This window comes from Musca vetustissima, unplaced genomic scaffold (genome assembly GCF_032173495.1).
Source record: "Musca vetustissima isolate MV318-11 ecotype Yass unplaced genomic scaffold, APGP_CSIRO_Mvet_v1 utg13589, whole genome shotgun sequence".
Taxonomy (NCBI): Eukaryota; Metazoa; Arthropoda; class Insecta; order Diptera; family Muscidae; genus Musca; species Musca vetustissima.
Genome location: NW_026888871.1, coordinates 70,506 through 83,586, shown reverse-complemented (window position 1 = coordinate 83,586; position 13,081 = coordinate 70,506). Strand labels below are relative to the sequence as shown.

Sequence of the window (13,081 nt, the reverse complement as noted above, 5' to 3'; positions counted from 1 at the left end):
ACACATAAGTACGAATTTCAAGAACCAAAAAATCTAAATTTAGTAATGTTTAGTACATTTCGTACATCTATAGGTCGAATTTCTCGTGTTTTCAACTTTCCATCATAACCCACATTCCAAATTTCTAAATTCTTGCTCTTCCCGTTTGCCTAATACAAAGTGTGCCATATTTAGTACATTTTGGTACTTTTCGTACCCTTCTAGTTCGAATTTCCACAAAACCCAGCCTAATCTCACGCCTATACACCAACAACAACCCACACCTAAAATTTCTAGCTTCAGCCGTTTCATCTGGGTGATGATCTGTCAGTCACTCACTCTCTTATCACTTAGCTCTTTTATATATTAAAGATGATGATTAAATTAAATTCATTATTTATTAAAAATGCAAATAAGGAGTATATGTGTCGGCATAAATTTACATCTATACCGCTACATTTTTAATTTAATTTTGTTACGTAGTCAACGTACCATTTTGAATTCATCTTTATCGGCCGTTTTGTCTTTTTGTCAACGTACCATTTTGAAATGATCTTTATCGGCCGTTTTGTCTTCTCCTTCTATTCGTTAGCAGGCGGAACGTTTTTCAATTCTTGACGTGGCCTGTCATTTCTGTCATTTCATTTGCCAAATAGGAAAAAAATATAAATTGTCAAAATTCCTTTATGACGACCGAACGAAAAAAAGTGATAAATGTAGTGTATTAATTTATTTAAAATAATAACAAATTAAAAAAAAAAAACATTGCCGAGAAAATCAAATGTGTTAGCCACAAAAAATAATTGAGAAAAGAGATATTTCTACAAAAATTTATTATTAAATATGGGTTTGTGCAAGTGTCCCAAGAGAAGTGTGACGAATCAATTTTGTTTTGAACATCGCGTCAATGTTTGTGAACATTGTATGGTTCAGAGTCATCCTAAGGTAATATAGTGGATTCAAGGAAACTCTTTATTGAATATACTACATATATTCCTTGTATATTTCCAGTGCATAGTCCAATCATATCTGCAATGGCTCAGAGATAGTGATTATGTATCGAATTGTACTCTATGCTCAACAGGCCTAGAGGAGGGCGAATGTGTTCGTTTGGTGTGTTATCGTAAGTCTTCTCTTTATATATGATATCATAATTTGATAGATAAATAATTCTGATGTTCTATTCTATTTTCCAGATGTTTTCCATTGGGATTGTTTGAATGCACGTCAATCGGCATTGCCGGCAAATACTGCACCCCGGGGACATACATGTCCGGTCTGCGATACGGAAATATTTCCAACAACAAATTTGGTATCACCTGTAGCCGATGCCTTGAAACAGAAATTATCTCAAGCAAATTGGGGACGTAACGGTTTGGGTCTGACATTGGTATGTTCATATTTTTAATCAAATTATATTAGAGGAAAAAAGATAGAGATCCAGTCGAGAATCGTTACACCATATGTAGCTATCGAGTCCCTGATTACAATGGTATAACTTATTTTCCAAAATTCTGTTGGAACCAATGTAACTACGACTATAAAAAATGGATATTATATAGAAACAGCTGATGTCCTGACTTCGGAGAGGTTTATATTTTATGAGAAATTGACCTCAAAAATTCGTAATCTTTTTATTTCAAATCGGATTCTGTTGCGTAGCCGTTTTGTCATCTTTGGAAGGAAGAAAGGAACAAGTCTAGCGGATCGTTTATTACAATGGTATCCTTGTTTTCTTGCGGAAATCGCAATTTTTCCGGAGATATGGGCCTCCAAAGTTCCGTTGGGGCCCTTGTATTCTGTAATGATTTTTAAAATTTACTAATCTGGGTATCAATTTAAAGCGTTTTAGCCCTGAGAGGGCCCTAAACTGGACTTAAGCTGTAGGAAAGTTTTAAATTCTCGGAGCCAGGTCTATCAAAAAAGGTGATTCTGTTTTGTACTAGGTGTTGACACCTGTTGTCAACAGCTGATCTTCGATCCGCAATTTACAACATAAAAATTATTTTGTTTAAAATTTAATCCACGGACAGCAGTTTTGGTGATATTTCGAATGACGTAAATTGTAAATAAGACCTCAACAGCTACAAAATGATATATGGATATAAAACCAATGCGAAAATACAAGGCTTCCAAGGAAACTTTGAATGTTCACATATCTGAAATTATGGACATCCATTACAAATTTCTAAACGTTCCTCAAACTGGTCCTACATTTGATTTTTTATTTTATTTATTTATTATTATTTATTTTTTTAAATGTATTACAATTTATATTTGTTTTCCAGTTAAGTGACGAACAAGTGCCCAGTGCCAAATATGTCTCAACCCCAACATCATCATCAACCTCCCAAACAGCTACAGCTCCCATGAGCACTATGACAAAAGTTCATCACAGCAATAGTGGCAGCAGCAGCAGCAATGCCATGGAACGTTCAAAAGCCAATGGTGCTGTATTTGCAAATACCACAATGAAAAATGATAGTCCACATTCCGTTTTGCTTATGGATGCATTTAATCCTCCTTCAGGCAGTGATATTCATGGTGGGTTTTAGGAAAAAAAGTAAACTCTCAAAAATTAAAATTTGTTGTCATATTTTACAGCCAGCAGCCGTCGCCCTTTGCTGCCACGACAATCACCCATTGGCGGCACAGATCGTGATGAAAATAAATATGCTAGACGTACTCCGGCTGAAATATTTTCACGTTGGTCCAGACGTTTCTATGCTCCATCGTCGCGGCCACCATGGAGAAGAACTTGGTTTTTGGTACTCAGTGGTGTTTTGGCATTTGTGGTACTAATATATTTGATGGCATTGTTTGGTCGTGGTGGTTCTGACGATTCCATGGACAGTGGTTGGGATAATTCTAATCAACAATTACCACAGAATTCACATTATTAATTAGTTAAGGATATTGAGTATCTCTCTGCTAAATGATGAAACGATATACATATATATTTTTATTTTTTTGTAAAACAAATTCTCTTTATTTTTATTTTCTCAGAAAAAAAGGAAATTCGTGATAGTGATGTGTTTTGTGCGATTAGAAGTGACACATGTTTATAGAATATCATGATGAAAGTTTTTAAATTTTGGCAGAGATTTCTGCATATAGTGTGTGGTAGAGAAATGTATATTACGGAATATTTGGATAATGAATTTGCTTGATTCAGCATGAAATTATAGTGTTATTATGATCTGGCATTCTATGACAAACGTATGGCTTTTGTTTATGCACAAAGGATTAATATGTGTAAATAATTGATCTTTAGATGTCAAGTATGTTGCTGCCAAGTTTGAAAATCATCAATTTTCCTCGATTATTATTAGTTAACAAGTATATTGCGGCTTTTCCCATTTGCGAGAACACTTCTAAGCACTGAAAACATTGGATAGAATAGACGTGACACTAGAAAGTCAGCTAAGACTTCGATATCGATCCTTTAGAATATTAGTGTTGAAAATTTGGGCTTTAATCTAATTTGTCTACTAAAATGCATTCTAATTTGTTTCTCAAATTATCGTTGAAACTCTATTTTTTATTTATTAATAAAATTCCATTTCTATATAAACATTATTTTTTATTTATATATTTAAATACTATTATTTATATACAATTCTAAATAAAAAAATATTAACATATATTGAATATTACAAATTATTTCTAATCTAAAGACAATTATTTTTGCTGGTAGTCAATTGCAATTCACGTTGGACCTGTTGATATGTTGGCATTGCACAGAATTTGATACACAACCAGTCCACAAAGGGTGAGGGACAAATGCGGAACAAATAACGATACCATGTGTAACTAGAGAAACAAAAAATTATATAGTAAATTATAATATATTTAATTCTTGTATTAATAAATAATTTCCTTACCGCCATGGTTCATGAATATACAAAGCCTTGGGCTGACTTGTGGTTAAACACTCCTTAAATTTCTCCAATAAATTGTTATCATTCACTGCATTTGGTGGTTTGAAACCCGATACAACATTCAAATAATCATTGAATCGTTTAAAATATGCACCATAAAATTCTCGTTGCTCTTCGCTAAACGCCTCAAACATGGCCTTGGCATGTTCCTGTTGGCGTGCCGAAATATTACTGGACATAACAAATGACCCGGGTATAAAGTTAATAACCTCAACGCCATATTGTTGCATTTCCATGCGTAAGGAATCGGTCCAAAAACGCAAACCTGCCTTGGTGGCTGCATAGGCTGATAGAGCAGGTAAGGCCTTAAAAATATATATTTTTATTCAATTAAAAAATTATATTAATTTATTTGTTTTTTTACCTGTAGACCACAATGACTTGTTATATTTATAATACGTGCCCGATGTTGACGAATCAGCGGCATCAGTGTCTTCGTCAGCCGCATCGTTCCCAATAAATTAACATTGATTTGCATTTCGATTTGCTGCCATGTCTGCCATTCGTATTCACCGAAACACATAGTGCCCGCATTATTGACAAGGGCTGTGAATTGATATTGATTTGGATCGTCGGGATTCATTATTAATTCGTGTAGACGTTTTTGTGTCTCCTCAATGGTATCCGGTTTACATAAATCCAATTCAATTGTGATCATACGTTTGGGATCACTCAGGTGCTGCAATAGTTTTGCACCGGGAGAATTAGCATTGTGACATGCCGATATGACGGTCATATTCAATGAATGACAATACAAGGCCAAGGAAAATCTGAAAGGCAAATTGTTTGTGTGTGTGAGTTTTGGGAGTGTATTTTTGTGAATGGTGAAGATATATAATTTTATAGTTATTCGATTTATTTGATTGAAAAATTTTGGAATTAAAAGGACATGCTTTTTTTATAAGTCCACGCCTTGTTAAGGTTGTGAACTTATAATATTATTTTTTTTTAATCTACGCCTTCATAAGGGTCTTAAAAAATATATTTATAAATCCATGACTTTTAAAGAGTCTGAAAAAAAATTGTATATGTTCTAATATTTTTTGAGAGAAGCAGACAGGCCGCCGAATAAAAGTAGTCCGGAGTGATATTAGATTTGAATATGTAAATTCCGAATTTAAACAATATTTCTCATCCAAAGGAATTATACGTCAAACAACGGTTAGCTATTCACCCCAGCAAAATGATATGTCCGAGAGGGCAAATAAGACCTTGTGCGAGATGGCAAGATGTTTATTGGAGGCTTCAGGTTTACCAGAGAGTTTATGGGGCGAAGCTATAAACACAGCAACGTACATAAGAAATAGGACACCAACAAAAGTAATTGAAGACGTAACTCCTTTTGAAAATGGCATGGAAGGAAACCATTCGTACATTATTTCAAGACGTTTGGCTGTGATGCAGGAGTATTAAAGAAGGGATGTATGCCAAAAGGTGGAAAATTTTTGGGTATATCAGGATCATACAAAAGGCTATAGATTGTATAATCAAAACACCAGAATGATAGTTACGGCTACGGGATGTAATATGTTTTTAAATTTCGTTTGAAAGAAACCAGTTCATTTTGTGCTGAAAATTTAAAACCAAAATCTGAGAAAAGTAATGGAGAAAATGAAGTATTGGAAATATCATGTGAGGAAAATCCGGAAACATTTTCAGCGGAAGATGGAATTCCTAAAGTGAATAGAATAGCGTCAATGACAGGTAATGATACAGACAGAGAAGAAACAATAATTGTGGAAAATAAAAGAAAACGTGGACGGGCAAAGTTAGCTAGAAATGGTCATATGGGCAGGCCTTGGAAAGTGTATTGCACGGAAAACCGACTAATTGTGAAAAATAAAAGAAATGAAACGTGGGATCTAGTGGAAAGACCTGTGGACAAAAACGTAATTGGATGCAAATGGGTTTTTGTGGTAAAACGAAGGTTAGATGGATTCATTGAAAAATATAACGCGCGTTTGGAGCCAATTCTCAAAATTATGCGTTAATTACGTGGAAACATTTGCACCCGTTTTAAGGCACTCGGTAATTAGACTATTGTTGGCGTTGGCTGCCGATATAATTTATACGTTATTCATATTGCTATAACAGCAGGTTACTTGAATGGTAATATCGAAGAGGAGGTCTGTATGAAGCAGCCATTAATGTTTGAAGACAAAAATAATCTGAATGCTGTTTGCAAATTAAAAAAGTCATTGTATGGCTTCAAACAAGCTGAACGTGAATGTAATAAGCGGATAAATGAAATTTTTATCAATATGGGATTTATGAGGTGTAAATCCGATACATATGTATATGTACTCAGAAAGGATAATTGCCTAACAAATCTTAACAAATATGTGGAAGCAGTTGACCCTGGCCCTATAAATTTTATTTAGGAATGGAAGTAATATGGGACGGATTAACGGGTGATATTACAATTCATCAAAAGAAATATGCTGAGGAAATTTTAGAGCGATGGGGTATGGCTGAATGTAAAGCAGCGGCGACACCATGGAATAACGGCACTGTCTTATTAAAATGCGAAAAGCATTGTGTTAATGTGAACACTAAGGCAAGCTGCGAAACATATCCTGAGGTATATTAAGGAAAACGTGAATAGTAAGATAATATACTCAAAAAAATGTATCAATTTTGAATGCTTTACAGATGCAGGCTGGGGAACTGAGGTAAACGATCGGAAATCGTTTTCAGGGCACATAATATTTTTCTCGGGTGGTCCAATTGCTTGGGAATCTCGAAAGCAGTCTGTGGTGGCGTTGAGTACAATAGAAACAGAGTACATTGATCTTTGCCAAGGAACTAAATAAAACATTTTTTTAAATCCACGCTTTGAATGGGTCGTTATAAAAAATATACATATTTTTTAAAGTCCAAGCCTATTACAAGTGCTTGAAAAATGTTTTCTTAAAGTGTAAGACTTTTATGAAGCCTGCTCAGGATAATCCTTAAAAGTCGCTTACATATTTGAAATATATTTTGCAAACATTTTTTGTAAAAGTAAAATCCCAGACTAATCCATAATAAATTGCCCTAACAAATATACGTTTCATAAGGAACTAAATAAAAATATTATTTTTTTAATCCACGCTTTAAATGGGTCGTTATAAAAAAATATATATTTTTTTAATCCACGCTTTAAATGGGTCGTTATTAAAAAATATATATTTTTTAAATCCACGCTTTGTGTATGTCCTTATAAAAATATTTTTCAAAAGTTCAAGCCTATTACAAGTGCTTGAAAAACGTTTTCTTAAAGTGTACGACTGTTATGAAGCCTGCTCAGGATAATCCTCAAAAGTCGCTTACATATTTGAAATATATTTTGCAAACATTTTTGTAGAAGTAAAATCCTAGCCGAACTCATAAAAATTGCCCTAACAAATATACGTTTCATAATTTTATTTTGGTTTATCAAAAATTTATTTAAATTTATTTTACACATATAATTTAAGTAGATTTAAAAAAAACTTTTCAACAACTTACCCCAAACCCGAATCACAACCTGTTATAAGGATAACATTACGTGGTGATACTTTCATGTGATGGGCACCCCAGCCCAACCAACGTGACACAGCTCGGCGTAGCATATTGTTTTATATATCAAATTGTTGTTGTAAAAATTATAAGTGTAATATTTTGTTGTTGTTGATTTTTTTGCTTTTGTCACCGCTTTTTGGTTTTTCTTTCAACTTTTCTTATATATATGTATGTATGAACGTCTTTTTTTAACAACAAAAGGCTTTTGAACTTCAATAAGAATTAATAACGCCGAACAGCATTTGTTTGAATCAACTTCTTCAAACTGAATGTTTATTATTTATTTATTTCATTTGTTGTTACTGTTGTTGTTGTCGTTGCAGTCGTCGTTCCAACATGTGAGGAGGATGATGATGTTGCTTTTTCGTTTCACAAATATGTTGATGTTATCAATGGACGTTTAACTCTCATACTGAACTGAAATCTTCTGATACGCCGGCTATATTAATGTGCGTAAGGGAATGGATTTTATTTTTGTTCGTGTGGAATAACTGAAGTTAACGGCAGCAGTAGCAGCAGCACTTGCAAATTGTCTCACTGAGATGCAGAGGGAGAGAACGTAAAAAAAATAAATTTATCAAAAATCTTAGGGAGTAAATTAAGAGCGGATTTTGTCGGTCACTCAACATATGATATGATGATAAGTTTTATGAAGTGTAATTTGGAGAGTAGTTGTAATATTTCTGTTATATTTCAACTGTTATAAACACTATCATAAGGTGAAGGGTATATTAAAATTGTCATTCCGTTTGTAACACCTTCATATGTTTGTTAGAAGCACCATATAGGTAGCAATATTTAAGATAGAACTTTGAAATTTTTGCCATACGGAAGTGGTTATAATTCGACAGGAAGTACCGAATTAGATGAAGTACTGAAGTGATTATAATTAGACAGGATAATAAACTACATTATTATATGTCAACGTTTTGTCATTGCTATTATATATCAAGTATGTACTAGAAAAATTTTAAAGACTAAAATTATAATATTTCGTATTTAATATAAAGCGTAATTAATGTACCAAACCGCGGTCATAATATCTTAACATAACCACAAATTTTCACATTTTTTTAATTTTCTCTTACATCACATAAAATTATTTAATTTGTTTTTAATGCACAAAAAGTCTAAAACTCCCTCTAACCATTTATAAAAATCGGTTAAGTATTTGAGGAGTTATTTGCATTTGAATTTAATCATGCTCCGAATTATACTTACTGTTCGATTCTGGGCGCAAATTACCTTAAAGTGGAAATTACCCAAAAATAGAACCGTATAACTAGACTGCTTTTCTAGCATTTAACGATTGAAATTCAGTACAAATTCAGTTTGATTTTGTGCATTAACAACACATAAAAATGAGGATAATGTACAAGTTAATTTGAATTAAGTCTGTTAATACAAATTAAGGCTGTCGTCTGTCTAGGCTATTAGTCGGCCACTATGAAGAAAACAACAATAAGCTATATTTTCAGGTAATAGGAGCCCAGAACCGAAAAGTAAGTATATTTCTTACGATGGTTGAATTCAAATGCAAATAACTCAGCGACCACTAAACCGATTTTTATAAAAAAATGCTAAAATGGTTAGAGGAAAGTTTGAAGTTTTATTGTACATTCACAAAATTTTTCAAACATGTTGTCATAAAAGGGAAAAAATCGCAAAATTTGAAAATTCAAGGACATGTAAAATATCGACAAATTTATTTTGTTAAATGCTAGAAATGTAGTCCTTCCGAAACGGAATAGTCTATACAGGCCTGACACATGTCTCTAAAATGTTTTCTTCATAATAGGTATTGTATAAGATTATGCAATTTTCTTTACAAACCAGCAGGATTACGAACGACAAAATATCCACTTTCTTAAAACCGGGCTTTTGTGTGGTTTTTCATATTCATGTAATAGGCACCCAGAATCGAACAGAAAGTATATTTCGGAATGATTTAATTCCAATGTAAATAACTCAGCAAATACCTAACCGATTTTAATAAATATTGCAGAAATGTTTAGAGGAAATTCTGGAAATTTATTGTACATTCAAAGCAGAAATTAAAATAACTCAGCGAATACTTAAGCGATTTTTCAAAAAAAAAAAGAATAATTTTATCTAACACAAAATTTTGGGAATGTTCGTAGTTATGTAAAATAGCGTCAATTTTTCATTCAAATCCAGCAAAACACTATATATAGTCGTATGTTGCGGCGTGTGCCAGGTCTCGGAAGGGGTCCTATCATACTACTAGACTACGTTTCTAGCATTCAATAAAATAAATTAATCAATATTTTACATTTTATTGAACTTACACATTTTGCAAATTTTCTCTTATATAACAAGATGTTATATAGGTTTTGTGAATGCACAAAAAAACTTTAGAATTTCCCCTAAACATTTCTGAAAATTACATAAAAATCCATCAAGCATGTGCTGAGTTATATGAAAATGAATGCAATCATCTTTGGAAATAAACATACTGTTCGATTCTGATCGCCTATTGCCTTATTATGAAAATCGCACAGAAATGTGGTGTGTAAGTCGGCCAACAAACCTAATCGTTTTTAAACGATCGATTTTTGAGGTATTTTAATTTTCCAGTAACTGAACAGCCCAGAACTGAACAGGAAGTATTTTTCGGAAGATGGTTAAATTAAAGTGCAAATAACTCAAGGAATACTTAACGGATTTTTATAAAATTTGCTGAAATGTTTAGAGGAAATTCTGAAGATTTATTACATACTGACATTACATATATACAATTATGTTATATAAGAGAAAATTATCATTATGTAAATGTTAATGAAGATGTATACCCTCACTCTATGGTTTGCGGATGAGGTCTTCGAAGTTATACACAGAGTTTTTTATTCGTTTTTCGTTTGTTTCGGACTTTATGTTGATGATACTTTTTCAAACTTGATTTATTATTGGCGTTTGGTTAATATAATAGGTTTGGATTTATAATCAAAGTTTAGGTGGTGCCAAATCGGACATTCCATTAGTCTGATATTGGATTTATAAATATTGTAAATGTTGACCAATTGTGGGGATGGTAGAGAAGGTGTGGACCAATGGGTCCAATCTTCAAACTTTATCTAGGATTGTTAAAGATAATAGGTTGTACAAAGTTTCGTTAAAATCGGATAGTCTGTTTACATGTTATTATAAAATTAATTTTTAACACAATTTTGACCATTTTGTGGGGGGAGGTACCAGAAGGAGTGGACTGATATTCCAAATCTTGGAAATAAAACTAAGTGTGGATGAAATGTGCTAAGTTTGGATGCAATTGATTATTCTCTTCGAGAGTTATCGTGTGCTCCTGCCAGCCAGACAGTCATTTGTATAAGAATTTTACTGGTATATAACATAATTGTGTGTTGTCAATATATAATAAAACTTCAAAATTCCTCTTAATCAATTCTGCAAATTTTATAAAAATCCATTAAGTATTCGCTGAGTTATTTACATTTGAATTCAACAACATTTCCAATATACATATAATATACTTCATTGTTTGGTTCTTCTATGTATCAAGTCGTGGACTTTTCCATTGATTTGTTATTTGTTTGGGGTATCTCACGGTCTGCACCATTTAGCTACAGTGTATTGTAGGTAGTTATCAAAAAAAATTGTCGATATTTTACATATCCTCGAACTTTCACATAATGCGATTTTTTGCATATATAACATAATTTTATTCACTGATTTTCAATTTGTAATAAAACTTTAGATTTCCCTCTAACCCATTCTGTTAATTTGATAAAAATCGGTCTAGTATTTGCTGAGTTATTTGCATTTGAATTCAATCATCATGCAAAATATACTTACTGTTCGCTTCTGTTGGCCTATTAGCTGAAAATGAAAAACCTCACAAGAATCCATTTTGTAAAACGGGGTAAATTTTGTTTCGTCTTCTTCTTCTTCTTTGGTAACTTTAAAATGTAAAGAAAAAAATTGTAGCATACTTTTAGGATGACAAAATTAGTTTATTAACTCGATTTAAAAGAACGTAAAAAAATGACAAGAACACAGCTAGAAAACAACGATTATTTCAGTGAATATATATAAATTAATTTAATTTATTATTGTATTTTGTTCTATACTCTTCTAGCTACGTTTAACTAAACGTAAAAAGGATTGCAATGAACCACAGCCAATAATTTGTGTTTCTCTTAAAGCCGAAATTTTTTACTTCAACATCTTTAAATTTCTTTTTAAAACATAATAAATTACTATTTTGTAATAGAATTCTGTTTTATCATAAAGCTAGGAGTGTATAGACCAAGATACAATAATACATTAAATTAATTTATAGAAATTCACGGAGATAATTGTTGTTTTTTAGCTGTGTTCTTGTCATTTTTTTAAGTTCTTTTAAATCGAGATAATAAACTAATTTGGTCATCCTAAAAGTATGCCACAATTTTTATTTACATTTTAATGAAACCAAAGAAGAAGACGAAAGAAACAAAATTTACCCCGTTTAACAAAATGGATTTTTGTGTGGTTTTTCATTTTCAGCTAATAGGCCAACAGAAGCGAACAGTAAGTATATTTTGCATGATGATTGAATTCAAATGCTAATAACTCAGCAAATACTTGACCGATTTTTATGAAATTTACAGAATGGGTTAGAGGGAAATTTGAAGTTTTATTACATATTAAAAATCAGTGAATAAAATTATGTTATGTATGCAAAAAATTGCATTATGTGAAAGTTCGAGAATATGTAAAATATCGTCAAATTTTTTTGATAACTACCTGCAATGCATTGTAGCTAAATGGTGCAGACCGTGAGATACCCCAAACAAATAACAAATCTATGGAAAAGTCCATGACTTGATACATAGAAGAACCAAACAATGAAGTATATATTGGAATGTTGTTGAAATCAAATGTAAATAACTCAGCGAATATTTAATGGATTTTTATACAATTTGCAGAAATGGTTAGGAGGAATTTTGATGTTTTATTATATATTGGCAATACATAAACACATCTATGTTATAAATGGGAGCAAAATTGTTATAGTGTAAATGCTCGTGGATATGTAAACTATCGACTTATTTTTATACCCTCTTATGAAATATTGCTTTCAGTCCCCATGTTGTTTTTGGAGCAAATCCGTTTCAGACAATTTGGATGACGATTTACAAATGTCTGTCTGGCTGGGTGGTGCACACCATAACTCTCGAAGAGAATAATCGATTTCATCCAAACTTTGCACATCTTAATATTTTTTCCAAACTTTGTTTAATTTCCAAGATGGAGAATATCGGTTCACTCCTTCTGGTACCAACCCCCCAACAAAATGGTCGAAATTGTGCTAAAAATTAATTTTATAATAACTTGCAAATAGACTATCCGATTTTAACGAAACTTTGTACAACCTATTACCTTTGCCAAGCATAGATCAAGTAGGAAGATGGGACCCATTGGTCCACACTTTCTGGTATCTCTCCCACAGAGAGTCAAATTTTTTCAATATTTATAAATCCAATATCACGCGAATGGAATGTCTGATTTGAACCAAACTTTGCATCACCTATTATCTTTACCAAGAATAGATGAAGTTTGAACATGGGACCCATTGGTCCACTCCATCTGGTACCTCC

General features: G+C 32.4%; 2 protein-coding genes across 2 annotated transcripts; one reads left to right on the top strand and one right to left on the bottom strand.

Moving 5' to 3' along the window:
* Window positions 1–820: 820 nt before the first annotated feature.
* On the top strand, window positions 821–2,882 carry LOC133336654 (zinc finger protein-like 1 homolog). Its single transcript, XM_061544934.1, has 5 exons — window positions 821–924; window positions 991–1,102; window positions 1,176–1,369; window positions 2,268–2,523; window positions 2,584–2,882. Exons 1-5 carry the CDS (start codon window positions 823–825, stop codon window positions 2,880–2,882), a joined length of 963 nt encoding a protein of 320 aa, XP_061400918.1. The 5' UTR covers window positions 821–822.
* Window positions 2,883–3,650: 768 nt separating this feature from the next.
* LOC133336663 (D-beta-hydroxybutyrate dehydrogenase, mitochondrial) lies at window positions 3,651–7,515 on the bottom strand. Its single transcript, XM_061544942.1, has 4 exons — window positions 7,410–7,515; window positions 4,285–4,690; window positions 3,864–4,225; window positions 3,651–3,792 (listed from the first exon to the last, which is right to left on the bottom strand). Exons 1-4 carry the CDS (start codon window positions 7,511–7,513, stop codon window positions 3,651–3,653), a joined length of 1,014 nt encoding a protein of 337 aa, XP_061400926.1. The 5' UTR covers window positions 7,514–7,515.
* Window positions 7,516–13,081: the final 5,566 nt, after the last annotated feature.

Excerpts from the sequence above, each read along its gene's own strand:
- LOC133336654 (XM_061544934.1), top strand. The coding sequence starts at position 823 with ATGGGTTTGTGCAAGTGTCCCAAGAGAAGTGTGACGAATCAATTTTGT. Across the intron at positions 925-990 it reads TGGTTCAGAGTCATCCTAAG|TGCATAGTCCAATCATATCT; the intron begins GTAATATAGTGG and ends GTATATTTCCAG. Across the intron at positions 1,103-1,175 it reads TGTTCGTTTGGTGTGTTATC|ATGTTTTCCATTGGGATTGT; the intron begins GTAAGTCTTCTC and ends TCTATTTTCCAG.
- LOC133336663 (XM_061544942.1), bottom strand. The coding sequence starts at position 7,513 with ATGCTACGCCGAGCTGTGTCACGTTGGTTGGGCTGGGGTGCCCATCAC. Across the intron at positions 4,226-4,284 it reads CAAGTCATTGTGGTCTACAG|GCCTTACCTGCTCTATCAGC; the intron begins GTAAAAAAACAA and ends TATATTTTTAAG. Across the intron at positions 3,793-3,863 it reads TATATTCATGAACCATGGCG|TTACACATGGTATCGTTATT; the intron begins GTAAGGAAATTA and ends TTGTTTCTCTAG.